Source organism: Rhincodon typus, chromosome 1 (assembly GCF_021869965.1).
Source record: "Rhincodon typus isolate 14 chromosome 1, sRhiTyp1.1, whole genome shotgun sequence".
In the NCBI taxonomy this organism is placed as follows: Eukaryota; Metazoa; Chordata; class Chondrichthyes; order Orectolobiformes; family Rhincodontidae; genus Rhincodon; species Rhincodon typus.
Genome location: NC_063332.1, coordinates 140,631,231 through 140,658,191, shown reverse-complemented (window position 1 = coordinate 140,658,191; position 26,961 = coordinate 140,631,231). Strand labels below are relative to the sequence as shown.

At 41.0% G+C, this 26,961-nt stretch overlaps 1 protein-coding gene across 5 annotated transcripts in view; it reads right to left on the bottom strand.

The window, feature by feature from the left end:
* Nucleotides 1-26,961, bottom strand: part of gria2b (glutamate receptor, ionotropic, AMPA 2b) — a 143,649-nt gene that overhangs the window by 50,532 nt on the left and 66,156 nt on the right. For all 5 annotated transcript variants that reach the window (XR_007262880.1, XM_048601037.1, XM_048601051.1 and 2 more), the window contains one exon: nucleotides 20,990-21,151. Coding sequence is in view for 4 of the 5 variants with exons in the window: in XM_048601037.1 (XP_048456994.1) it covers nucleotides 20,990-21,151 (162 nt within the window). In the remaining variant the exon portion in view is untranslated. The remainder of the gene's footprint in view (nucleotides 1-20,989; nucleotides 21,152-26,961) is intronic.

Below are 26,961 nucleotides of genomic sequence, written 5' to 3'. Positions count from 1 at the left end.
TTTTGCATATGTATATTACCTTCTATAAAAGTATGAATCCAACGTAATCTGATTCACACAAAGTACTTGGATTAAACCTGAAATTTCCTTTTCTAGGTCATTCAATCTCTCATTTAATTAAATAAAAACTCAGCTGTGAACAACTAGAGTAGATGCTTTTTTAAAATGAATAATTTTTAGCCCTAAAAATCCCTTTTATTATTTATCCATGGAAGATGTGTCATGAGAAAAGTCAACTTCTACTGCATATTATTGTCAAGGGCAGAATCTGGTTAGAGTTAATAAGTACTCAAGGTGTCACGACATTGTTGGTGCATTTTATAGACTATCAACTAATGGGAAAGATACAAAAGGACCAAATTTGTAGGGAATTGCAAGGAAATTATTGAAATGCAGATGATCCTGGAGGGCATTAATGATTCTAATACTGCCAGGATAATTATAAATGTAGAGAACAAAAAGAGAAAATAGTTTCCGAAATGTGTTCACAAAGATATTCTTGACTAGTACGTTTCTAGCCTTGTAAAGGAAGCCCCATTACTAGATCTGTCTCTGAGGCAGGAATTTAGTCAAGTGGATCAACTGTCAGCAAGGAACACTTGGGGACAGCGAGGTTTCAATTAGTTATTGAGAAATATAAGGAACAACCATGAATAAAAATATTTAATTGGAGGAGGACCAATTTGAGTCAGCTAATGATGGACCAATTGTAGATAAATTGAAATCAAAGATTGCCAGCAAAACTGTAGAAGGAATAATGGGCTGACTTTAAAGTGAAGAAGAAAAGTCATACTGAACTTGAGACATTAACTCTGTTTCTCTCTCCACAGATGCTGCCAGACCTGTTGAGTTTCTCCAGTAGTCTCTGTGCTTGTTTCAGACCCAGCATCTGTAGTGTTTTATTTTTATTTCAAGAGGAGAAAGTTAATTATAGATGAGGTATATTCCCTTCAGGAAGAAACATAGGACAAACAAATCCAGAGCTTCAAGGATGACTAAAGAAATATAAATTAAAATGAAGCAGTGAAAGGATGTGTATGACAGATATCAGGTTGATAATGCAAGTGAGAATCACACTGAGTGAATCATACTCAAAGAGTTTGAGAAGGAAAGCGAAAAAAAGAAATAAAAGAGGGAATAAAAACGTATAAGAAATGACTGCCAGCTAACATGAAAGGAAATTCATATGCTTAGGATTGGCAATTAAACACTAAATGGCTAGTGAGAAGAGGATTGGATTTGACTTGGGATAAAAAGGGAATCTATGCATGGACTGAGGAACTAAGTACTGCCAGAGTCATAGTGAATAAGAAGATAGTTGAGATAGTGGATGGGCTTTAAATTGAAATCAGAGGTATTTTAAAGACTTGTTCACTTAACGTTAAGACAACAAAACCAAATGGAAAGCATCCAAGTAAGTTGAGGGAAGTAAGAGAAGAAGCAGCTGAGGTACTGGCCATAATCTAAGCATCCTAAAATGCATTATAGGAGTGGTTGGTGCCAGAAGACTGCAGAATTTTAACCTTTATTCAAGAAATGGTGTAAAGATAAACACAGGGAACACTGGCCAGTCAGTTTAAACTCAATGATGCAACAAAGTTAAGAAATAATAACCCATGACAAAATTAATATTCTTTGGGATATCTGTAGATTAATTAAGGACCACAACATGGATTTTTTAAAGGCAAAGCCTGCTTAACCAACTTGATTGAGTTTCTTGATAACATAACAAAGGGCTTAAATGAGGCTAGTGAAATTAATATGGCACACAGAGACCTCCAGAAGATGCTTGAATAATGTGTTACATAATGGGTTGGCTAGCGAAACTGGAACCTATGGAGTACGAGGTATAATAGCAGTGGTGTGAGTGACAAGCAATGAATAGTGTCGGTGAACCGTGTTATTTTAGACTGGAAAATAACCAGCGGGTCTTTTCAGAGATCAGTGCAAGACCAATACATTTGTTGATATGTATTGAGAACTTATAAATGTAGATTTATAACACATAACATAAAAAAGGAAACGTGCAAAACTTAGATGTAATGTGCACTGTTAGGAGGACAGACTTCAAGATGACATAGACAGGCGGTGAAATGTCAGGTAATATAAAACAAAAGGTAGTAAATTGCAGGTGGGGGAGGAGGTTGAGAAAGCAATTGAAAATGCATACAGGATTTTAATCTTTATAAACAGAAGCATAGAGAGCAAATGCCAGATTTTCGTAAGCTATATAAATACGGCTTTGGTATCAACTGAAGTACTGTGTCTAATCAATTTATGCACTGTCCTATATTTCTGAAGGATTGCAGGCTTTGGAGAGAATGCAGATGATGTTCACAAGACTGAATTCAGGGATGAAAGGCTTCTGTTACACAGATAGAGTGGGCAAGCTGGGGTTATCCTTCTTGGAGAAGAGAAGGTTGACAGAAGGATAGATATAAATGTCCAAAATAATTTGGGGTCTGCAGAGTTGTTTGAGAGAAATTGTGCTTGTTATTGTAAGGATTGAGAGAAGATTTAAAGGTAAAACAATCAGACATCATAAGAAAACTGTTCTTTTTTTTACACCGAGTGGTTGGGATTTGGAATGCACTGCCTAAGAATGTGATCAGTGCAGATTCAGTTGTGTCTTTGAAAGGGAATTAGATAGGCATCTGCAGAGGCATAAAGTCTGCAGGGCAATGGGAAAAGGGCAGGTGACCGAGACTAGCTAAATTGCTCTTGCAGAGAACCGAAAGGACCTTCACAGACCAAATGGCCCCTCTCTGTCTTGTAATAATTCTACAATTCTCTTGATTTCCTTTAAAAAAGTGCAGGCCTGCTGGTGTCTTAACTACAAGTGAGTGGCTTGTCAACCTATTTCTTGGGCAAAGAATAACTATATTGCTGTAGGTCTGAAGTTACATCTCAACCTGGTAAGGATGGCAGAGTTCCTTCCCTAAAGGACAGTCTGGTATTTGCATGGTCACCAGCACAGATTTATTCAATTACATTTAAGTTCCACCCAGGTAGAATTCTAACCCTGATCTCCAGATCATTAGGTTGATGGTTTTATACCTGTAAAATCATTAAGTTAAAGTGGTTCCTTGGTAATTATGCACTGTGACTGATTAAGATGTTTGATTACAATACAAGAATTAGGTTTTGTTCTCATTTCAAGTCTGTAACTGTAAAGATTAATCAAGCTTTCAAATCAGGGGTCAGGAATTTTCTAAGAGTCATAGCAACTCTGCAGACAGGATGGCAAGAAATTCCCAGATCTGAATGTCTTGACGCTATGTTCACCAAAAGCTTCTCTGTATCAGTGACAGGTTGAAAAATACTCAAACTGTAAAGCTACTTAAATCTCCAAACTTTTAAGAATTAAAAACATTGGCCTGCCTATCTCTGTGAGAGATGAAATTATGTCTGGTTTAGCATTTACACTACCTGTTTGGACAATAGTCTAAGGGCTCTCTCTTGTAATCATCAATGTTTGGCTATATTCCACATGCTATAACTATCTGAGCAGCTGGTCCTAAACTCACAACTTAAATTACAACTCAATGGGTTATTAAAGGATTAAATGCATTTGATATGTGATTGTGAATACATATGTGATTAAATATTTCAGAAGACTTAAAAGTTTTGAATAGTTATAGAGATGTATAGCATGGAAACAGACCCTTCGGTCCATACCGACCAGATATCCTAAATTAATCTAGTTCCAACTGCCAGCATTTGGCCCATATCCCTCTGAACCCTTCCTATTCATATACCCATTCAGATACCTTTTAAATGTTGTAATTCTACTGACCTTCACCACTTCCCCTGGCAGCTCATTCCATACATGCACCACCCTCTGTGTGGAAAAGTTTCCCCTTAGTTCCCTTTTAAATAATTCCTCTCTCACTTTAAACCTATGCCCTCTATTTTTGGACACCTCTATCCTGGGAAAAAAGACCTTGGCTATTCACCCTATCCAGCCCCTCATGATTTATAAACCAATATAAGGTCACCCCTCAGCTTCCAACATTCCACATAGTGAAGGCTGAAATAGTTACTTAAACTTTTATTTTACTTCATTTCAATGTGGCTCTTGTGCTCTTCCTGTGGTGAATACTCGGCAAGTTAGGACAGAGAGTGTCACAACAAAAGGTAGCAGGTGTCCTGAATTGTCATGCATTGGCATTGAGTTAGGACAATAGAAAGGGATGAGAGAAGTTCGGGAAACTAGAATGTGGAAATGGTTTTAAGAAATGATGGAGGCAAGATGTCACTTGTGGGAGTAGTGTACAGGTCCTCTATCGTCACCGTATAGTAGGATGAAATGCAAAAGAAGAAATAATAGTACCTTGTTTGAGAAGCATACTGATAATTAATGGAGCTTTTTATCTACATATCAACCGGTTTAGTTAGTTGAGGTAGAGGTAGCCTGCATGGGGAGTTCCACAGGGACTATTCCCTCTGGGACATCCTGGTACGCTCTTCCTTCAATCTCAACATCCCCCCACCCCACAGCCCCACGGCACCTTCCCCTGAAACTGCCAAAGGTGTAACACCTGCCCATTAACCTCCTCCCTTCTCAGTATCCAAGGGCCTAAACATAGCTTCCAGGTGAAGTAGCACTTTACCTACATTTCACACAATCTAGTCTACAGCATTAACTGCTCACAACGTGATCTCCTCCACATTGGGGAAACAAAGTGTAGATTGGGTGACTGCTTCGCAGAAAGACCCTGAGCTACCTATTGCCTACCACTTTAATACACCACCCTGTTCCCTGTCTCAGACTCATTGCAGAGTTCCACCAAAGTTCAGTGCAAGCTGGAAGAACAACACCTCATTTTCCACTTGGGGACCCTGCAGCTCTCTGGACTCAATATCAAATTCAATAATTTTAGAGCCTGAACTGTCCTATGTCCTAGCCCCCTATCCCACACACACCAGGCCTTGTTATCACATAGCCTGCCATTACACACTACCTATTGTTAACCACCAACAGTCTCCATTAACAGCCATTCACTCTCCTAGCCCAGATCATTATCCACTCCTTTGTCTGTCCAACTGTTCTTCACTCTCTTTGGGCTCTATCCCCACCCATCATTTATTCCTTACCCCCTCCACCCCACACTATCTTCTGCATATAAATCAACATTTTCTTAGCTACCGTCAGCTTTGAGGAAGGGTCACCAGACCTGAAACATTAACTCTGATTTCTCTTCACAGATGCTGCCAGACCTGCTGAGATTTTCCAGCAACTTCTATTTTTGTTTCTGATTTACAGCATCTGCAGTTCTTTCGGTTTTTATTGAGGAGTTCATAGATTGTTTTTGGATAGTTTCTTTAAAAAAGCATGTACTGGAGCCAACTAAAGACAGGCTGTGCTGGACCTGATATTGTAAAACAAGATATGATTAACTAATAATCTCATAGTCAAGATGCCTTGAGGGAGCAATGATTATATTGTGATTGAATTTTACACTTAGTTGAGGGAAAGAGGAATGGGTCATAGAGTCATACAGCACAGAAACGGACCCTTCGATCCAACTTGTGCATATTGACCAGATTTCCCGAACTAAATTAGTCCTATTTGCCTGTGTTTGGCTCCTATCTCTCTAAATTTTTCGTTTTCATGTACCTGCCCAAATGTCTTTTAAATGTTTTAACTGTACCTGCCTCTACCACTTCCTGTGGCAGGTATTTCCATTTACACACCACACTCTGTGTGAAAACGTTGCCACTCAGATCCCTTTTAAATCTTTCCCCTCTCACCTTAAACCTATGCTGATTAGTTTTGGAATCTCCTACCCTGAGGAAAAGACCTTGGCTATTTAACTTATAAGCCCCTCATGATTTTACAAACTTCTATAAAGGTCACCCTTCAGCCTCCTACTCCATCTAGTTTTGAACTCCCTTACCCTAGGGAAAAGAGCTTTGCTGTTCACCCTTATCAATGAGAGTTCAATAATTTTAGGGCTTGAGCAAATTCTCCCATGTCCTTACCTCAACCCCCATACACCAGGCTTTGTCATCACATGGGCTGCTACCACAAACAACCCATTGTCAGCTACTAATGGTCACCACTAGCAACTATTGATTCTGCCAGGCTGACCTTTACCCACTCCTTGTCTGCCCAACTGTTTTTCCTCTCTCTCTGGGCTCCAACTCCACTGGGGTTTACTCCTTCCCATTCCCCTCACCCCTTCTCCAGGATATATACCAACAATTTCCTAGCTACATCAGTTCTGCAAAAAGGTCACTGGAGCCAAAATGTTCACTCTGCTTTCTCTCAACAGATGCTGCCAGACCTGTTGACTTTTTCCCAAATTATTTTTTGAAACCTAAAAAAGAGCAACTACATGGGCATAAAAGTAGAGGTGGTTAAAATGAATTGCTAAATTAAGATGAAACATAGATCAAAAGAGAAGCATGTTATCCATATGGTGAGAGATTTCACAGCTCTGAGCTGCAGAGGGATCTGGCTGTTCTGGTGCATGAATCATAAAATGCTATTATGCAGGTATAGCAAGTAATTATGAATGTTCACAGAATTTTGTCATTTATTGCGAGGGAAATGAAATGCAAAAGTAGGGAGCCATGCTTCAGCTATACAGAACACTGGTGAGACCATATCTGGAGTGTTGTGCACATTATTGGTCACCTTATTTAAAAGAAAGATGGAAGTGGTCCAAAGAAGACTAGGCTTGCAGCCAGTGGAGTTTCAGAGAATAAGATGGGACTTGATTGAACATAAAAGTTCCCAAGGGGTCTTGACAGGGTATATGTGGGGAGGATGTTTCCTCCTATAGGATAAATTAGAATTAGGAGTCAGTACCTAAAAATAAAGGGTTGCTCATATAAAATGGAGATGAGGTGAATTTTGTTCTTTCAGAGGACTGTGAACCTTTGGAACTCTTCCCAACAAGATGATGGAAACAAAGTCTTTGAACATTTTAAAGGTAGAGATGAATAAATTCTTGGACGACCAACAGAGTGAAAGTATATCAGGTGTACATGGGAACGCAGATATGAGGTTACAATCAGATCAGGCAAGGTCTTTCTAAATAGTGAACAAGCTCAAAAAGCTGAATGACCTATTCCTGCTTCTTGTTCCTATATTCAGAAGTTGACATTACTGGCTATATGAGGGCATCGGAATTGATGTGGGATATGGGTTTGCTGAAAGGTATGAAGGGGCATTGGGGATGGGGGGTAGGGCATTTTTGCTATGAGCTAGCATTAAGTTGGTTTTCAGATACAGCGAGGTCTCCTATAATGCGAGTCCCGACAACGCAAATTGGCTATAATGTGATTGACGAACAGGGGAACGGTATTCGTAAAATGCTAACTTTGTGTTGGCTATAATGCAATTCCAACATCGACATCACATGATTGGTTTATGGGCTTTGTCCTGAGCATGTGCTGAAAGAGTCCCCATGCTGGCATCAAGGGATCCCTGTGTTTTCTGTGAGAGATAATGTACAATTCTGCCCTGTTACCCACAAAACACAAGGAGAAAGTGGCAAGAATTAGAATGAGAAGCAACCTGGTGATAAATTTGCGGGTGGTGTACATACAAGAAAGGCTATGACACTGGAAGAGAAGCTAGATGTTGTAAAGCATTTTGAGAGTAATGAGAGAACATGTGATATTGCTCGTGCAACAGGAATGAAGGAATCTATCTTACGCATCATTACAGAAAATGCAGAAAAGATTAAAGCAAGCAGTATTGCTGGAACAAGTCTGAGTGCTAGCAAATCTGTGCGGTCATGAACAACAGAACTTGAGGAGATGGAGCGGCTTCTAAGTGTGTGGACAGAAGAGCAAACAAAGCAGCAATCTGGGATCACCCTTCTCACCATAAAAGAGAAAGCCGGATCAAGGTATGAAGATCTAACAAAACAAGCTGAAAATCCTGCAGATGTGCCTGCCTTTAGCGCTAGCAGTGGCTGGTTTGCTGATTTTAAGAACCACTATGCTTTTCATAACGTAAAGTTATGTGGAGAAACTGTCAGCACAGATGAGGAGCACGCGATGGAATTTCCTCCCATAGCAAAAAAATTAATTGAAGAAGATGGCTCCACCTTGGATGAAATTTTCAATTTGGATGAGACAGGTTTATACTGGAAACAAATACCATCAAGAACCTACATTTCTATGAATGAAGCACACGCTTCAGGCTTTAAGGTGGCAAAGGATCATATGACTGTGCTGCTGGTTGCCAATGCCAGTGGAGACTTAAAGCTAAGCCTGTGATGGTGTAACACTCTGCCAATCCGTGAGCTTTGAAAGGTTATCTTAAATCTATTCTCAGCATCTACTTTAGGTCAAGCAAAAGAGGTTGGATGATGGGGCAATTTTTTTATGACATTATTGTTGATGTTTTCAAGATGTTGTTAGAAAATATTTCAGGGACAAAAAATGTAGATTTCAAGATTCTCCTCACCCTGAATAATGTGCCAAGCCATCCTTAGACCATTGGTGAGCTTTCTAAAAACATCAATATACTATTTCTACCCCCAAACACAACCTCTCTCTTTCAACCCATGGACCAGGGTGCAATAGCAGCTTTCAAAGCTTATTATTTAAGGCGCACATTTAAGAGGCTGATTGCAGCCACTGAGGAGGACAAGACCACTGTTCTTCAATTTTGGAAGAGTTTTAACGTCAAGAATGTAACTAATATTATCGTGGAGGCCTGGGATAATGTCAGTAAGAAAAAAAACAAAGTTGCTGGAAAAGCTCAGCAGGTCTGCCAGCATCTGTGAAAAAAAAAAATCAGAGTTAATGTTTTGGGTCCAGTGGGAGGGGTCACTGGACCCGAAACATTAACTCTGACTTTTTCTTCACATTTGCTGCCAGACCTGCTGAGCTTTTCCAACAACTTTGTTTTTGTTCCTGATTTACAGCATATACAGTTCTTTTGGTTTTTATTTGTGATGTCAGTAAGGACTGCTTGCATGCAGTTTGGTGGAAGCTTCGCCAGATTTTTTTCAAGATTTAAAAAGCTTTGATCTGTCAGAGGAGCTCCCAAGAATCAAAGAACATTGTATTGATCTTGCAAAGCAAGCTAGATTTGAAGAAGTGGAGAGTGAGGATGTTGAAATGTGAAGACCTCTCTGCAGCTGATCTGCAACAACTTGTCACTGAGGGGGAAGTGGAAGCTGGAGATGAAGAAGCTGAAGTCCAGGATGCAGCACCAGAGAGCTTTCCACTGCTTTGTCTCCTATCCTGGGTAATTGAAAAACAGTTGCAACAATTAGAGGATAACAATTACAATACCAAGCACAGCAGGGTAGCAGTTTGTAAAGTAAGATCTTCTGCACCCTATATACTGCTTCTTCGTGGACGAAGAAAAAGGGCAAAGCAGCAAAAACTGGATGCCTTTTTTAAGCCAACCCCCAAGAAACAGTCAGAAGACAATGAACCACAGCTATCCACTTCAGGATTAACTATTTTTCCCCCTAACCCTGCAAACAAACTGCACCTGAAGGTGGTGAAGATGACGATGACAACACTCAGCCCTTGCATTAACAACAGAGCTACCTCAGAACCTCCTCCCCCATCAAGTTATCTTGCTATTTTTTCAAGATAAGGTGATAAATTTACTTTTATTTCAATATTACATATGAATTAAACATATGTTCAAACCGTGCTATCCTTTGTTATGCTTTTGAGTGATTTTTGAGCCATTTTGAACAATTTCTTTTGTTGGTCTGCCCCTAATCCCCATTTTTCCCATAGGCCCCATTATTTCTATAGTGCAATTTTCTATAATGCATCATTTAACTGGAACCCATCTATTGTGTTATAGCAGAACCCTCTATACAGTGGTCCTTGGGAGTGCGTGAGGTATATGTTGACATGATTTTATATGGATGGGACATGGGAAGTGGGTGGTAGCGAGCAGCATGAGGAGTGGCGATTAGAGGGTTTAAAATATAAACAAACAACTATGATAAAGACCCAGATAATTGAAGCAGGTCTTTTAACACCTACCACAGCACTTCATAACCTCTTTCTTTGGTTCTGTGGCCACCAAATCTACCCCTGGAATAAAAATCTCTCCATTCAAGGGGGAGTTTCTCCCAAGGCAGATGCAAGCCGCCACAAAATTTCGTGAATCACAGCTCTGCCTCATGATTGAAAATCCAGTCCTTGATTTTTTCTAACTTGAAAGCCCCATGGATTTGCTTGTGTGTTACTGATGGAAACTGAGTGCTGTATCCTTAGCAGCAAATAATGCTATTTTATGTTCCTTCAAAGTTCAAACAATTGCTGTAAAGTTAGACCTAATCAAGACTTTTCTTTTCCAGAAAATGTTTTATGCTTCTAATAGGGTCATTTGAGAGAAGGATTCTTCCAAGAAATAATGATTCATAAGCAAAAATATCCTGAATGTTTGTGATTAATATAATTGTAAGAAAATGCTGAATTGTCTTTTACAAATGACTGCGCTGTAAACTATAAAAACCGAAAGAACTGCGGATGCTATAAATCAGGAACGAAAACAAAGTTGCTGGAAAAGCTCAGCAGGTCTGGCAGCCTCTGTGAAGGAAAAAACAGTGTTAACGTTTCGGGTCCAGTGACCTTTCCTCAGAACTGATGGTGGCTGGGAAAACGTCAGTTTATATGCAGAAATTGAAAATGAAAATCTAGCTGTTGGTGCTGTAAATTACGATCATTATTTCACCAAAAAACTAAACAACTGATCAGATTACTTTCAATTGAATGTTAGAACTCTTAGCTAAATGGCTTGCATCACAGTCCATTGTTAACTAACATTTCAGATAAGATACTCATCTTGAGATAGGTTGAGAACTCCATCAGCCCTTTCAACTCGATTGCAACCTGACACATTTCTCAGGCCAGTGATCATTAATGATGCAGGGGAAGCACACAGTAGGATTCCCATCACCAAAAGGGAATCCATCTTAGCAAAAGTATACTTGCAAAGTCTCCTCTTCCTATTGACACACCAATTGCCCTGGCATTCCCCAGGAAACTACATTTTGCTCCCCACCAACATCCTGTCGCTTGGTGGCATCATCTAAAGTAACAGCATTAGTATTCACACCTCCCATGGCAACATTCAGCTCTGTCACAAGTATGTCCCTTTACTCTGAAGCATTATGAAAAATGAAGCTATTGTCTTCTACTTCTAACACAACGCCTTGTTCCTGAGCTATGGAATCCATTCTAGTCTCTGATAATAGCCCAAAGTTGAACCAAACGGTTCACAACTTACTTCTATGGTTGATGCCGGAATTAGCTTCCGAGAATACATGCATGTCATCACCAAAACTGCATATTTCTAACTCCATGACTCTGTTGACAAAAGCCTTATTCATGCTTTTGCTAGCTCTCATCTTGACCATTCCAACCTACTCCTGGCTATTTCATCATCATGTTCCATTACCCATATACATTATGGTCATTCAAAATCTCTGCTCTCTGTGTTCATAAAAAAGTCAAATTCTGTTCAGTCACAAGTACCTATTGACGTACTTTCTCTCTCTGTCAAATTCCCACCTATCATTTATGAATATTACAAACAATACAGAACCAAGCGCTTCTCCTTTCACACTGCACACGAGGCTCCAGTCATAAGACAGCCTTCTATCACCAAGCCCAGTCTCCAGTCACTGGTGTAAATGGCAGTTCATTAACAAAGAAACATTGGAGAAATATTTAAAGGGATGTGTTTCTCTGAGGACTTTTCTTTCAAGAAATAATAAGATGATTGTGCATTTATCACTTTCTGAAACTTGAATTCGCCCTAATTTGGCAATTCTCCAGCTTTTAATTATATTAATTCCGAACCCTATAAAAGACTTGAAAACTATTAGGGTGCTTCAATGATACAAAAATTTCAGGTGTTTACGAGAGGAATGACAGAAAATAAAAAGATCTTCCATCCAGCTCATAAAATTCCCTGAAAAATAATTCAACTTAGGTATTTGGAAAAATAATATTTTTTAAAAATTGGATCACAATTGGCACTTCTGCAAGTTATCTAATTTGCGTTGAAGCTAAATTAATCATGAGATACCTTGAGGTATTGTAAGATAAAGGTAAGGTTACCTTGGTCCTACTGGACCAAAGGGCTGCTCCAAGTTTCCCTCCAAGTCACACGTCATTCTGATGTGGAACTGAGGGACCATTCCTTCATTATTATTGGGTCAAAATCCTGGAACTCCCTCCCTAATAGCACTATCAGTGCCTCCATACCCCAAGGATTGCAGCAATTCAGGAAGTCAGTACACCACCACCTGCTCAAGGGCAATTAGAGATGGGCAATAAATGCTGACCAGCCAGCAGCATGAATGAAAAAAGGAAAATGATGTAAAGAAATTGCATTGCATCAAGGTCACAGCATGCTTCTACTTTCCAAAAACAAAAGGCCAAATATGGGGAGTATCTTTTGGAGGCACAAATATCTTTAAAGCTGTCAGTGACATGCATGATTCACTAGTTACTCAAATGGGTGGGTGAAAATTTTAGAAACAACTTCTTTCATGAAAGTACTCTGAGAGTCAACTGTACATGGATTTTGTTGATGGAATGAACCAATCAATCAAATCAAGGGGTGTAAGCTGTGCAGTTAACTTTGCTTTATTAAATATTGCTAAACTTCAGCTTTCTAATTATGAGGCTGCTCCAAGATAGGACGTGAAATATGATCAGATTTTATTAGGCTAATATATCAATACATGGAATAAAAGCAGCTAAATGGATCAGCCTTGATCTCATTGAAAGGTAGGTCAGGTTCAAAGAGCCACTCTTTGTAAATATGACTTCACACTTGACCTGATGTTAATTGTTTACCTGCTGTGAGGTAAGGCAAATTTAAGCATATCACCAGTTCAGCTAATAAAGATTTAGGCACACCTTTCAAGCATTTAGTCAGTTCAGATTTACATTTGGTCATGATAAGGTTAGGGAGACTAATCTCAAAGTAACCTGGAAGCAATTGTTAAACTGTCACTTTTCACTTGCAATAAATTACAAAACTGTCTTTGGAAAGAAGGGAATTACATTTACGCAAATAATATTTGATATTACCAACTTTGGTACAAAACTCAATCTCAAAATCAAAAATTAAAGTTCTTATAATAATTATGCTACAACAGCATTGCATTGCAATAAGCAAAGAAAGGACTTTCCTGGCACTGCTGAATTAGCTGCGACTGCAAAATATTATCACTAAACTGTCAGTTCCACTCGAGAATAAAGGCATCACAGGCAGAAAAGGAAAACTTAAACACTTAAAGAATCACCAACTACTTTCATGTAAGTCCATTTGCTTTGATCCGAAGCTTTTTTTGAATTATTTGTAACTTTGAATTAACAGCTTGCCATTTTCTGCAGAAGCAGTTATTTCGATCCTCCTCAGTTTAATTTAAATTTTGTTAATAAGAATGCTCAGCAATGTCTAATTAACATCAATTTACATTTGTAAATTTGTGCGTATCTATGTAATCTTTTAACTATGCAGATCATTTAAGCAAATATCTTTGTCCATATGTAACCAATACACAAATTAGGGTGCAAGATAATTATAAATTGTATGTAAAGTGTTTTTTTATAATAATATCTGTCATGCACTGCAACTTTGTCTATAATTCCTGCATATTACTACACACAGCAGATTTGTCTGGCATTTAATCTTTCACATAATATTGCTGAACTTTTTAAAGGTGATCTGAATCATCAGAATCAACAATTCAATTAGATTATCCGATTTAGTACAGACTCCTTGGGATTGATTTCCGAACATCTTACAAAAACCTCTGCTAATTTGCTATTTTAGCCTAAGGTCCCCGCAGGGAAAAGCAATAGCATCCCCAGTGGGAGTAGAAGCCAATGTCAGAAAAGACTGATGAAATTAGGAGTTTTTTTTGTCTCCTTGTGGACCTTGAGATTAGGATTTAATGTCTGACTTTCACAAAAATCCTTGAACATTATCTGCCCTGGGTTGTACCAACATCTAATTGGTTACACTTACCTGCTCCCTCAGGTCCTAAGAAACAACGATTTGCTGTTCAATTTTAATGGTTGTCCTTTCAGTGGAAGAGTGAGAATTAATTCACCAAATAACAAGTTAAAGAGGCACTGAATTCAGTCAAGTGTATTCCCTGTGGTGTCAGGCAGACATGGAGTTCAGTTTGCTGCATTCGCTCACAGAAGTTAATATCAAGCCAATTGCTTCTTTTAAGACAAATATATCAGCCAATAATTTTTATTGAAGATTAATGAAATATGTTGACTTTATTGAAACTGTTGGTAAAATTCAGTAGCAGCAGTGTCTACTTTCTACAATATGCATTGGAAAAATCATCGAGGATCCTTACACAGCACATACTAAGCCCACGAACAATTCATAGAGAAGGACAAAGGCAGCAGATACATGCAAACTCTATCAACTACAAAGTCTTGTCCAAGCCACTTGTCATCCTGACTTTATACTATATCGCTGTTTCTTCAACATCACTGGGACAAATTCCTGGTTCTCCCTCCTTACAACTACTGAAACAATGTATGCAGTTTACTTTTTAAACAGACCAAGTGATAAACAATCCCAAAAAAGGTACTTTAAAAATCTTGCTTATCATTGGCATTGAATGGTTTTGTAGGATCAATGTATCTGGTCATTTCATGGATGTTCACAATGATCCAGAAAAGATTTGGAAGCTTCCTGAAGACAATTCAAGCTAAGAATTAACTTCATGTTTAACAGATTCTAACTCAATGATATACAGTCAGCATCCCTAAGTGCCTATTGACTAGTTTGTCAGAAGGTACAACAGGAAGGATATTTCTGTGAATTTTCGAAAGAGGAGCTATCAGAGAGGCTCACTGCATTAGTCATTGCCTCTACCAATTAAAGCTTTTAAGAAGGATTTCTTTTCGGGGAAGGGGCTATAACATTAACTCATTATATAAGGGTAAACACAGTTACCAAGTTATAGTGGCAAGCAAATGACAGGAACACTCTTTAGGTGCAGGCAGTGCAAAGCTGCAGTCAGCAAAGCATACCACACCAGCAAGATCTGTAGCTGATGTAGCTAGTCCCACCTAGCATTCTTTCATAACTCTAAAGCATGTGGCAGCAAGGGACATGTGCAGGAAACCTGACTTAAAAGGTCAAGCCAAATTGCACAGCAAAACACAGGTGACCAACATGACTGTACAACATTACTACGCTGGCAACAATCCAAGTGTTCAGGAGTGCGCAAATGCAAGCACATCAATCACATCAATGAAGTTCAGAACCAATCAAGCAAAAGGCAATATCAGTAGATGATTAAGTTTGTTGTTGGTATAAGATGATCAGAAGCTTTTACAACCATTGATATTCTATCTATTGAAAAGGCAGGATGACACTAACTAAAAACTAAAATCGATACAGGACTAGTGCAAACATATTACCATCACACATCATGACAGACACGTACCCTGAGCAAATATGACCCATAGTACATCCTACAAAAGCTCATCCAACAGCATCACACTGCAGTGTCAACACCCAAGCTCATTTTGGCTTGCAAAAACCTTCTACATTGTAGATACCAAAGGCGATGCAGTGGCAGGACTACCAGTATGCACAGATGTCGGTAAGCATCCCTGTCTTGCATTTCCTAACCTCACTGCACTTTTCTCTCTCAATTAAATATAGAAGCTCATTTTAGAACATAGAGCATAGAATGTGCAGCACAGGAAAGGGCCCTTCAGTCACAATGTTGTGCTGGACACGCCTCCAAATGAAACTAATTCCTTCGCCTGCCATTGGTCCATATCACTCCATTCCTTGCATATTCATGTGCTTATCTAAAGGTCCCTTAAATGCCCCTATTGTATCTGCCTCCACCACCACTCCTTACAATGCGTTCCAGAATCCTACCACTCTCTGTGTAAAAAACTTGCTCCTCATGTCTCCTTTGAACTTTATCCCTCTCACCTGAAATGTATGCCCCCTAGTATTACACATTTCAATTCTGGGAAAAAGATTCTGACTATCAACTTATCTATGCATCTCATAATTTTATAGACTTCTACGAAGTCTCCTCTCAGCCTGCGCCGCTCAAGAGAAAACAACCCAAGTTTTTCTAACCTCTCCTAATTGCTCGCACCTCTAATCCCAGCAGCATCCTGGTAAATGTACTACTTCTGTATATTTATTCTGTCTTGCCATGCTGTTTAGTGCAGACACAAATGAAGGAAGCTTATCATAGTTGTCAGCAATCCTCAGTCAAGTCAGGAGATAGCCAGAGGGGCCCAGCACAGAAAGTAAAGGATGACTGCCAATTCTAGTTCAAGAGCTTGAAATTGGTCAGTCACCCATTTGGGATACTCTGACTCATTAGAGATGAGGAACCAAATGTTAGGCTGTTCACTCATGTTTGGAACCTTTCTGCTGTATTCGGGGCTGCTTTTATCCTGGAATGAAAGCGAAAGGGACAAATATTAAGGGAGATAGAAGTGTGCTGCACAACTGTGACTTTTGGTGGAGAAGTGCAAAAGCAAGTGATTAGGCAACACAGAGGGAAACCAGGTTTAGTGGTGTTGGGGGTTGGGTTATGAAACAGCGAATGAGTGAATATATTGTAGGCAGTAGTGAGAATGGTACAGCATGAACCATGGTGGAAGTTACGTGCAATAGGAGAGATAACAGTGAGTGTGATATATCACAAAGAAGATTGTGGCACCCATGCTGGCAGTTTGGAGATAGTCATTGACCTTTCTCCTACCCTGCTGTGCATTCCTCCAGAGAGGCTGAGGCTACTCTGACTCGGGTGTCAACCTTAGATAAGGCTGGCATGGTCTGGTGCTATGGCCTCCACTGCTAGTCCTGGGGAATTAAGTCGTCCTATCTTTACACCACTTCCGCCAACAGAACGTCCAGGTCTCTGCCAACATAGTGGGGCACCTATTCTCCATGTTGATCACACCCTGGACAAATGTCCCCTACCATACAGGGCAACTCTGGACTGATGGTGCTTGTTCAGGTGCATAATGGCCTATTAGTGGTGCAAGGGATGCTGTGATTTGTGGGATATCCATTGAGTAACAAGTTGTTCTGGGAATGGCACATGGTAAGATGGGGTTGGAATCAGATATAAGGGATGCCATGGTGGGGGTGGTGGGGTTTGAGTAGTTAATAAGGCAAGTTTGGTAAGATATGGCAAATACACTCCCTAGGCCTCATGACACAAAAATCATGACTCAACTTGGACTTATCCAAAAAATGTAAGGTTCAGTCCCAAGATATCCCTCTTAATTTATACATTGACACTCATACTATGAACCTGTACACACTCTCAATGTTGATCTGTTACACTTTGGCAAAGTCTTTGTGATCAGTTGCCATTGGCAACTGCTGAAGATGACCAACTAAAAAAGTTGCAAAAGATCATTAGCCTGACAGTATTAAAGAAAGAGGATTTGTTAATTTTGGCCCTATGGTGGTGAACTTGTGATATCACAAAAAGTCATTTTCAAAAGCAAACAAGTCCTAATACCAAAAGTATAACACCAAGATACCATGTCCATGTGACACCAAGGACACATGGCTATCGAAGCACAAGACAGCTAGCACAAATTTGTGTGCTGAACAGGGATGAATCAGGATTTTCAACATCAAGTGAATCTATGTAAAGCATATCAACCGTATCAACCCCAGTGAACTCTAGAGGGACCCTCTACAGCCACACAACCTTCCATCCACTCCTTAGATGAAAGTAGCAACAGATCTATTCTCAAAGCACAGGCAAGATTACATCCCTGAATTTCCCATTGTTCCATGACTTAACATAAGCACAACTATCACTGACATGTTGAGTGCTATTTTCAGTTTATTTGCTGTCCTACATCAGATTGTGTCTGACAAAAGGCCACAGTACACTGGCAATCATTTCAAGGTATGCAGTAAGTGGGCAATGACCTATTATCATCATCCTACTATCTATAGTTAAATGGTCTTGAAGAATGTATTGTATCCAATATCACAAAGATTATTAAGTATCAAGCAACAAAGCAGCATTTTTGCATTTTAATGCAACACCATTGCTAGCACAATTTATGTTCTGAAGTTAATTGTGAACAAGTCTGCCCAGTAACCCTGTCCTGACATACATTACACTCTTCTTCAAAGATGGAGGAGAATGAAACATAGAACTTTACAGCACAGGAACGGGCCCTTCGGCCATGACATCGTGCCAAACATGATGCCAAATTAAACGAATTCCTTCTGCCTGCGCTTGGTCCATATCACTCCATTCCTTGTATATTCATGTGCTTATGTAAAAGTCTCTTAAAAGCCCCTATCCTATCTGCCTCCACAACCACCACTCCACCGGCAGTGTGTTCCAGACTCCCACCACTCTCTTGTGTAAAAAACTTGCCCATCACATCTCCTTTGAACTTTCCCTTTCTCACCTTAAATGCATTCCCTCCAGTTTTAGATATTTCAACGCTGGGAAAAAAATTCTGACCATCAACCTTATCTATGCATCTCTTAATTTTCTTCTATCAAGTCTCCCCTCAGCTTCCACTGCTCCAGAGAAAACAACCCAAGTTTTTCTGTCAGAGATAGTAGGAACTGCAGATGCTGGAGAATCCGAGACAACAAGGTGCAGGGCTGGATGAACACAGCAGGCCAAGCAGCATCATAGGAGCAGAGAGGCTGACGTTTCGGGCCTAGACCCTTCATCAGAAAAGGGGGAGGGGAAGGGGGTTCCGAAATAAATAGGGAGAGAGTGGGAGGTGGATAGAAGAGGGATAGAGGAGAGGATAGGTGGAGAGGAAACAAACAGGTCGAAGAGGCGGGGATGGAGCCAGTAAAGGTGAGTGTAGGTAGGGAGTTAGGAAGGGGATAGGTCAGTCCAGGGAGGACGGACAGGTCAAGGGGGCGGGATGAGGTTGGTCGGTAGGAGATGGAGGTGCGGCTTGAGGTGGGAGGAGGGGATAGGTGGGAGGAAGAACAGGTTAGGGAGGCAGGGACGAGCTGGACTGGTTTTGGGATGCGGTAGGGGGAGGGGAGATTTTGAAACTTGTGAAATCCACATTGATACCATTGGGCTGCAGGGTTCCCAAGCGGAATATGAGTTGCTGTTCCTGCAACCTTCGGGTGGCATCGTTGTGGCACTGCAGGAGGCCCAGGATGGACATGTCGTCTGAGGAATGGGAGGGGGAGTTGAAATGGTTCGCGACTGGGAGGTGCAGTTGTTTGTTGCGAACCGAGCGTAGGTGTTCTGCAAAGCGGTCCCCGAGTCTCCGCTTGGTTTCCCCGATGTAGAGGAAGCCACACCGGGTACAGCGGATGCAGTATACCACATTGGCAGATGTGCAGGTGAACATCTGCTTGATGTGGAAAGTCTTCTTGGGGCCTGGGATGGGGGTGAGGGAGGAGGTATGGGGTCAGGTGTAGCACTTCCTGCGGTTGCAGGGAAAAGTGCCGGGTGTGGTGGAGCTGGAGGGGAGTGTGGAGCGGACAAGGGAGTCACGGAGAGAGTGGTCCCTCCGGAAAGCAGATAAGGGTGGGGAGGGAAAGATGTCTTTGGTGGTGGGGTCGGATGGCAGATGGCGGAAGTGTCGGAGGATGATAGGTTGGATCCGGAGGTTGGTGGGGTGGTACGTGAGGACTCCCTACCTACACTCACCTTTACTGGCTCCATCCCCGCCTCTTCGACCTGTTTGTTTCCTCTCCACCTATCCTCTCCTCTATCCCTCTTCTATCCGCCTCCCACTCTCTCCCTATTTATTTCGGAACCCCCTTCCCCTCCCCCTTTTCTGATGAAGGGTCTAGGCCCGAAATGTCAGCCTCTCTGCTCCTATGATGCTGCTTGGCCTGCTGTGTTCATCCAGCCCTGCACCTTGTTGTCTCCAAGTTTTTCTAGCCTCTCCTTTTAGCTCATACCCTCTAATCTAGGCAGCCTCATTGTAAACCTTTTCTGCGCCCTCTCCAAAACCTCCACATCCCTCCTCTAATGTGGTGACCAGAATTGAAAGCAATACTCTGAGTGTGGCTGAACCAAAGTCTTATAAAGCTGCAATATGACATCCTGATTTTTGTATTCAATTCCCTGACCAATAAAAGTAAGCATGGCATATACCGCCTTTACCACCCTATCCACTTGTGTGGCTACCTTCAGGGAACAATGGACTTGAACCCCAAGATCCCGCTGTACATCAATGCTTTTTAGAGTCCTGCTATTAACTGTGTACTTTTCCTTAACATTTGATGTCCCAAAGTGCAGCACCTCACACCCTGATTAAACTCCATCCGCCATTTCTCCGCCCATATCTGCAACAGATCTATATCCCACTGTATCCTTTGACAACTTTTTACACTATCCACAACTCCACCAATCTTTGTATCGTCTGCAAACCTACTAACCCACCCATCTACATTTTCATCCAAGTCACATACATATCACAAATAGAAAGAGTTAAACTCATACCATGGACCATTCCCACATGAAACTATATTCCCATTCCTTCATTGTTGCCATGTCCTGTTACTCCCTCCCTTAAACCAGAGAGTACAATGGGTGCACTGATATCACATGGACTTCAGCAGTTTAAGTAGGTGGCTTACCGCAACCTTCTCAAGGGCAATTAAAGAGGGACTATAAATGCTGGCCCAGCCAGAAATGTCCTCATATCATGAACGAATAAAAAAAGAAAAAAAAATCCTAAAGCACATTGCAGCCAATTAAATATTTTTGATGTGCAGTCATTGTTGCAATTTCGGAAACAGCAGCAAATTTATGAACCACAAGGTCCCATAAACAAAAATAGCATCATGACCAGATAATCTGCCTCAGCAATCCTAGTTGAGAAATGACTATTGGCCACATCTCATTGGTCTTCACAGAAATTAATATTCTGATTGCAGCACAGTTGTCAGAGAGACTCACCCTTACAGACCCTAGCACCATTTAGCACTTAGGCAGTTCAATTTTCATGAATTCATTGACAAAAATAATATTGGTAACAAACCTACCTTAATTTTGCTCGTTTTCCCCCCTGGATATTCCTTTTCATCAAGTGCTAACCATCGCTGCATAAACTTCATAACAACTGGATCATCATAATCAACAATTTGAAATCCAGACACGTTTGCTCCCCCATATTGAATCTTTGATAAGTCTCCATCAGTAAATCCCTGCAGCAGAAAAGAATATACATGTTGTTAATATGCAGGATCATCCTTTCTAACACAAATTGCTCATTGTTACAATGTTGGAAATTAAAGATTTTGCTTAAAGATGGAAATGTTTGTAACAATGAGGTAACTGGATGCTCTGTTAAGTTTGGAAATAAGTCAATTTCTTTTACAATAAAGGCCACTCAAGTCCTGAAGTCACCAGTGACATTGTGTTAATGATGTAGTTGGTTGGCTCACTGAGCTGTTTCATTGTTCCGCAGACATTTCATTACCCTGATGGGTAACATCATCAGTGAAGCCTCCGATGAAGTGCTGTTGTGTTTTCCCACCTGTTATTTAAACTCTGGTGTCCGTTGAGCTGGATTACCTCACTTCCGGTTTTCCTTCACAATGGATTGTATATGGGGTCTAGCTCTGTGTTTATTGATGGCTTTCTTAGTAGAGAACCAGGCTTCTAGGAATTCCCATGCTTGTCTCTGCTTCACCTGTCCCAGGATCCTGGTGTTGCCCCACTCGAATTGGTGGTTTTCCTCTTCCATGTGGATGGAGATGAGTGAGTATTGGTTGTGTCTTTTTGTTGCCAGTTGATGTTCATGTACCCTTGTGGTTAATTTCCTTCCTGTTTGTTCAATATAATGTTTGTCGCGGTCTCTACAGGGAATCTTGCATATGACACGGTCCTGTCCATAGTGGGTCGTGGGTCTGTGGTTCAGGTAAGCAGTTGGTGTAGGGTTGATGTGGGTTTGTGTGCGACTCTGATGCCCAGTGGTCATAGGAGTCTTGTGGTCAGTTCAGATATGTTCTTGATGTAAGGTACGCGATGAGTGTGTCGGGGCTTGCAGTATCTTTCTGGTGTCGTTGGTGTAATAGGCATCTTCTGAACCAGTTTTTTGCATATCCATTGTCTTTGAATACTTGGAAGAGGCACTCTTCTTTTTGGCGTAGTGCTGAGCTGCTGCAGTGTGTTGTTGCCCGTTTAAATAATGTTCTCACACAACTTCATTTGTGTGTGTTTGGGTGGTTGCTGTTGAAATTCAGCACTTGGTCAGTCTGTGTGGCTTTCCTGTGTACCTTTGTTACAAATTCCCCATTGGTCCTGCGTTCCACTATGATGTCTAGGAATGGGAGCTGTTTGTTCTTCTCCTCTTGTCTGGTGAATCTGATCCCAGTGAGTGTTCTTTATTAGTTTATGTGTCTCCTCCAGTTTGGTCCGTTTAATAATGGCGAAGGTGTCGTCCACAAAGCATATCCATAGTTTTGGTTGGATTAGCGGAAGGGTCATACTTTCAAGTCTCTGCATTACTGCTTCAGCTATTAGTCCAGAGGTAGGTGATCCCATGGGTGTCCCGTTGATCTGTTCATATATTTGGCCGTTAAAGGTGAAGTGGGTGGTGAGACACAGGTCCAGTAGCTTCAGCATGTTGTCTGTGGAGATGGTGTCACTGGGATCTTGTTCTTGTTTTAGTAGTTTTGCCAGTGTTTCTCTTGCTAGTGGTATGTCTATCCATGTGAATAGGGCAGTAACGTCAAATGAAATTATGGTCTCGTTGTCGTCTATTCTTATGTCCTTGATAGAATTAAGGAACTCTTGAGCTGAGTGGATTGAGTGGGGTGACTTGCTGACAAAGTGCTTTAGTCTCCTTTGTAGCTCCTTGGCTAATCTATGTTATGGCGTGCCTCGCAGGGAGACTATGGGTCTGAGGGGTACTTCCGGTTTGTGTACCTTTGGGAGGCTGTAGAATTGAGGGGTGTCAGTTCCTTCAGGTTTCATTCTTAGGTACTCTGTTTTGTTGATTTGTCTGGTCTGTTTGAGTCTCTTTAGTGTGTCGAGAATCTGGTTGCCCAGTTGTGGTGTCGGGCCTATCTGCACTTGCTGGTATGTGTTCTCGTCGGCTAGAAGTGTATGTGCCTTGGAGAGGTAGTCTTGTTTATTTAGTATTATCGTCATGTGCCCTTTGTCTGCTGGTAGTATTGTGATGTTCTTGTCCTTTTTCAGTCCTTCTAGTGCCTTCCTTTCAGATGAGTTGAGAGTGTTGAGTTTGTTTTTTCTGGTCAGTTTCGGGATCACTGTCTGTTTTATGGCTTGTTATGCTTCTTCATTGATGCTGTGGTCTTCAGTATGGCTTCCAGTGTGACTAGGAATTCTGTTTTGTTGGCGTCTCTGTGGTTGTAGTTGAGTCCATGAATTAGAACAGTTTTCTCTGTGTCTGTCAGTTTCCTGTCTGAAAGGTTTCTTATCCAGGTGCCTGCTCTGTTGTTGTCGTTTTGGTGGGTTAGTTTGGCTAGTTTTTCCTGAAGGATCTGTCTTTTCCTGGCTCTTGTGGTCTGTTGACTGATGTTGATGGCTCATTTTAGGCCCATTGTCCAGTCTTGGTTGTAGCTTCCAGGCATAAAGTTTTCTGGCGCATAATTTCTTTGTCATATCTGTGGAGCCAGTTGCATGCGTTGCTGATCATTACCTTTACCATCTTGCGGCCGTTCTATTCTGCTGTTTTATGAGCTTGTGGGTCGTTGATGGCTGGTTTGTATCTCACACTGCATGGTAATAGCTGGTTCCTAAGGCATCCATGTAGGAAGTAGAGTTGTTCATGGGTAGCGCTCTGTCATTTGGCATAGTTTTCCCATTTTTGTGCCAATTTGAGTGGGCTTCATCCATAAGTCTCTAAGGTTTTAGAGTAGATTTTTAGCTCGGGTTGGGGATGTTGTGGTTGGTTGACTCACTGATATCCACAGGGATAAGGAAAATCACCAATTCGACTGGGACAACACCAGAATCCAGGGACAGGTGAAGCAGAGACAATCATGGGAATTCCTGGAAGCCTGGTTCTCTACTAAAAAGCCACCAATAAACACAGAGCTAGACCCCATATACACTACATTGCAAAGGAAAACAGGAAGTGAGGTAATCCAGCTCAACGGACACCAAGGTTTAAATAACAGGCGGGAAAACACAATAGTGCTTCATCGGAGGCTACACTGATAATGTTACCCATCAGGGTAATGAAACGTCTGTGGAACAACGAACCAGCTTGGCGAGCCAACCAAGCACAACATTCACAACCCAAGCTACAAATCTACTCTAAAATCTTATTGTGTTAATGAGTTTTTATTAATTAATTTCTTATTCCATCAACAGGCAAAATATTCCATGGATATTTTATGAAACATTCACCATGGAAAATGTACAGCCAACACATTTGTGAATTTACTGAGATAAATCATTTTGGATGAGTAGATCTTACACAGTATTGCTGAAGGCTGAACTGAAATCTGCAACCTGGGTCATGATGGTTAGCCATTAATTTAATGTGCAACTTCAAGGCAACTGCTTAAGTAGTCCCTCTAGGAAGTGTTCTAAGCAGGCAAATCCAGATAATTATAGCTACTACAAATCTCTGAGGGAAAGAATTGTGAGCTGTATGTAAATTTCAGTCATCAGGTCAATAACTGGCATTCCCTTTTTAAAAAGTGTTTTGACTCAGTAACAAAGTGCAGAACTTTGGATTATAAAGGATCATCACAACTGAAAAATGCATATTGAATTACTTAATTTCTTTTTAAACAGCAGCTATTCTCATCCCTTTTTTTGTCTAGCTGACATTTTTAAATAACAACTCCTGTCGACTAACAAATAGCTAAATGTCATTCCCAACAATCACAGAGGTATTTCAAGACTGGAAGAACAGAGTTTACTTCACAGTCTCAAAATTTCATCAACACCAAAACACTGAATGTATAATTACATTTGGTGAATTTGAAATATAACACTCACGTACAATAGGAGATAACAAAGTGTGGAGCTGGAGGAACACAGCAGACCAGGCAGCATCAGAGGAACAGGAAAGCTGATGTCTTGGGTCAGGACCCTTCTTCAGAAAAAGGGTCTGAAGAAGGATCACAACCTGAAATGTCAGCTTTCTTGTTCCTCTGATGCTGCCTGGCCTGTGGTGTTCCCCAGCTCCACACTTTGTTATCTCTGTCTCTAGCATCTGCAGTTCTTGCTAACTCATGTATAATAGATGCTTTGAAAGTATTAAATGTGTTTGTTTTAAATAAAGAACAATTAGTTTGTCCACAATTTGAAGAAGCAATATGCTATTTTTTTATTTCTTAATTTTAATTGACAGTTAAATATCTCAAACACTTGCCACTTGCACATTCTAAATTACTTGCTTTCAGACAGTATCTTCAACTCAGCTGTTCTTCTCTTGTATTAAGATAGCTGGGGTGAAAGGTACAATAGTATACATGCGTCACAACATTATGAGAATTTAAACTCAGGCACCTGGTGAGTTGGAATTTGCAGCTACAGTGACGGTAGTACAGTAGAGATGTTACTGGGTTAATAATTCAGAGGTCTGGACAAACGCTCTCAAAACTCAAGTTCAAATCCCATCTTGGTAGTGTGTGGAATTTAAGTCCATTAATTAATATGAAATAAAAAGCAAAGGCAGGATATTACTGGCTCTGGAGTGGTGGTGACAGTGGAAATGCAAAGGAGGCCTAGAAAATGGCAGGGAGCTATGTGGGCATATTTTAAGTTACAGACTGACACTTAGATTGGCTGCCTGTCAATTTAAGTCATTTAGGCCCCAATTAGGGATAATTATTTGTGCTCTCTTTCAACTATCAGCAAAGTGAAGGGAAGTGTTGTCTTCAGAGCTATCCATCAACATTTATTCAGCAATAATCTGCTCACAGATGCAGGTTCCATTGAAACCACTCTATTCTGGGCCTCCTTACAGCCTAGTCCAATCATGGACAGAAGAGATGAGGTGAGAGTGACTGTGTTTGACATCAAAGCAGCATTTGACTGTGTTTAGATCTGGGGTGGGAAACATTTAATTGGGCAGAGCTGATACATGGGACCTTGCTGCCTCTGCCCTGAAGTCCAGGATGGAAAGGCTTCTGGATCCATTTCCATGTTACTGCCAATCAAGGCCTTTTAGATAACAGAGATAACAAGGTGTAGAGCTGGATGAACACAGCAGGCCAAACAGCATCAGAAGAGCAGGAAGGCTGACGTTTCGGGCCTAGACCCTTCTTTTAGATGACCATTAGTTTCCACTGAAGGGTCGCATCCTGCTATTCAACAGCTGGAAGTGGGGGAGTCACTACCCAGTAAGTATTGTGGGCTCCACAGTGGAGGAATCCCTCATTCAAAGGCAGTCTGGACCTGAACAAGGGACCTGTCATTAGAAACTGGGGAGGGGAAGGGACACTGAAAGTTATACCCTTGTCCCTGCTGACAATTCCCTCTTTCCCACAACCCAAATCCATAGCACCCTTCTCAGTATCTCTTCATTGTCCTGGGCTTCTGGTGGGTACTCTCTTGCTAGTGTTGCCTGTAATGCACAGCTTCTGACATCTGACTCACCAGCAGCTTCTAAGTGGCAGAACCTCCACCCTTGGGATCCTGATTATAGGGAAGGTGAGTCAAGATCCACTTCAGTAGCTAATGGGCTCTGAATTCAGCAGCTCCTTCTGAGGAACAGCAATGCAGGGCTCTCCCTGGCTTATCTGCCAGTGGGTGAGATCCTCGTTGTCCACATTAAATATGGCCAGTTGTCTTCTTTAATCCTAGATTGTTAACCACTCACAGCATTTTTTTTCTGTTATATTCTATATCTTTTATCAATGTATAAATTGATGTAATTGAGTATTGAGGAATCAGAATCCCCACAGTGCAGATAGAGGCCTTTTAGTACATCGAGTCTGTATCAATCTGCGAAAGAGCGTCCCACTCTGTCCCCATAACCCCCATTAACCATGGCTAAACCACCAAGCCTACACATCCTTGGACACTA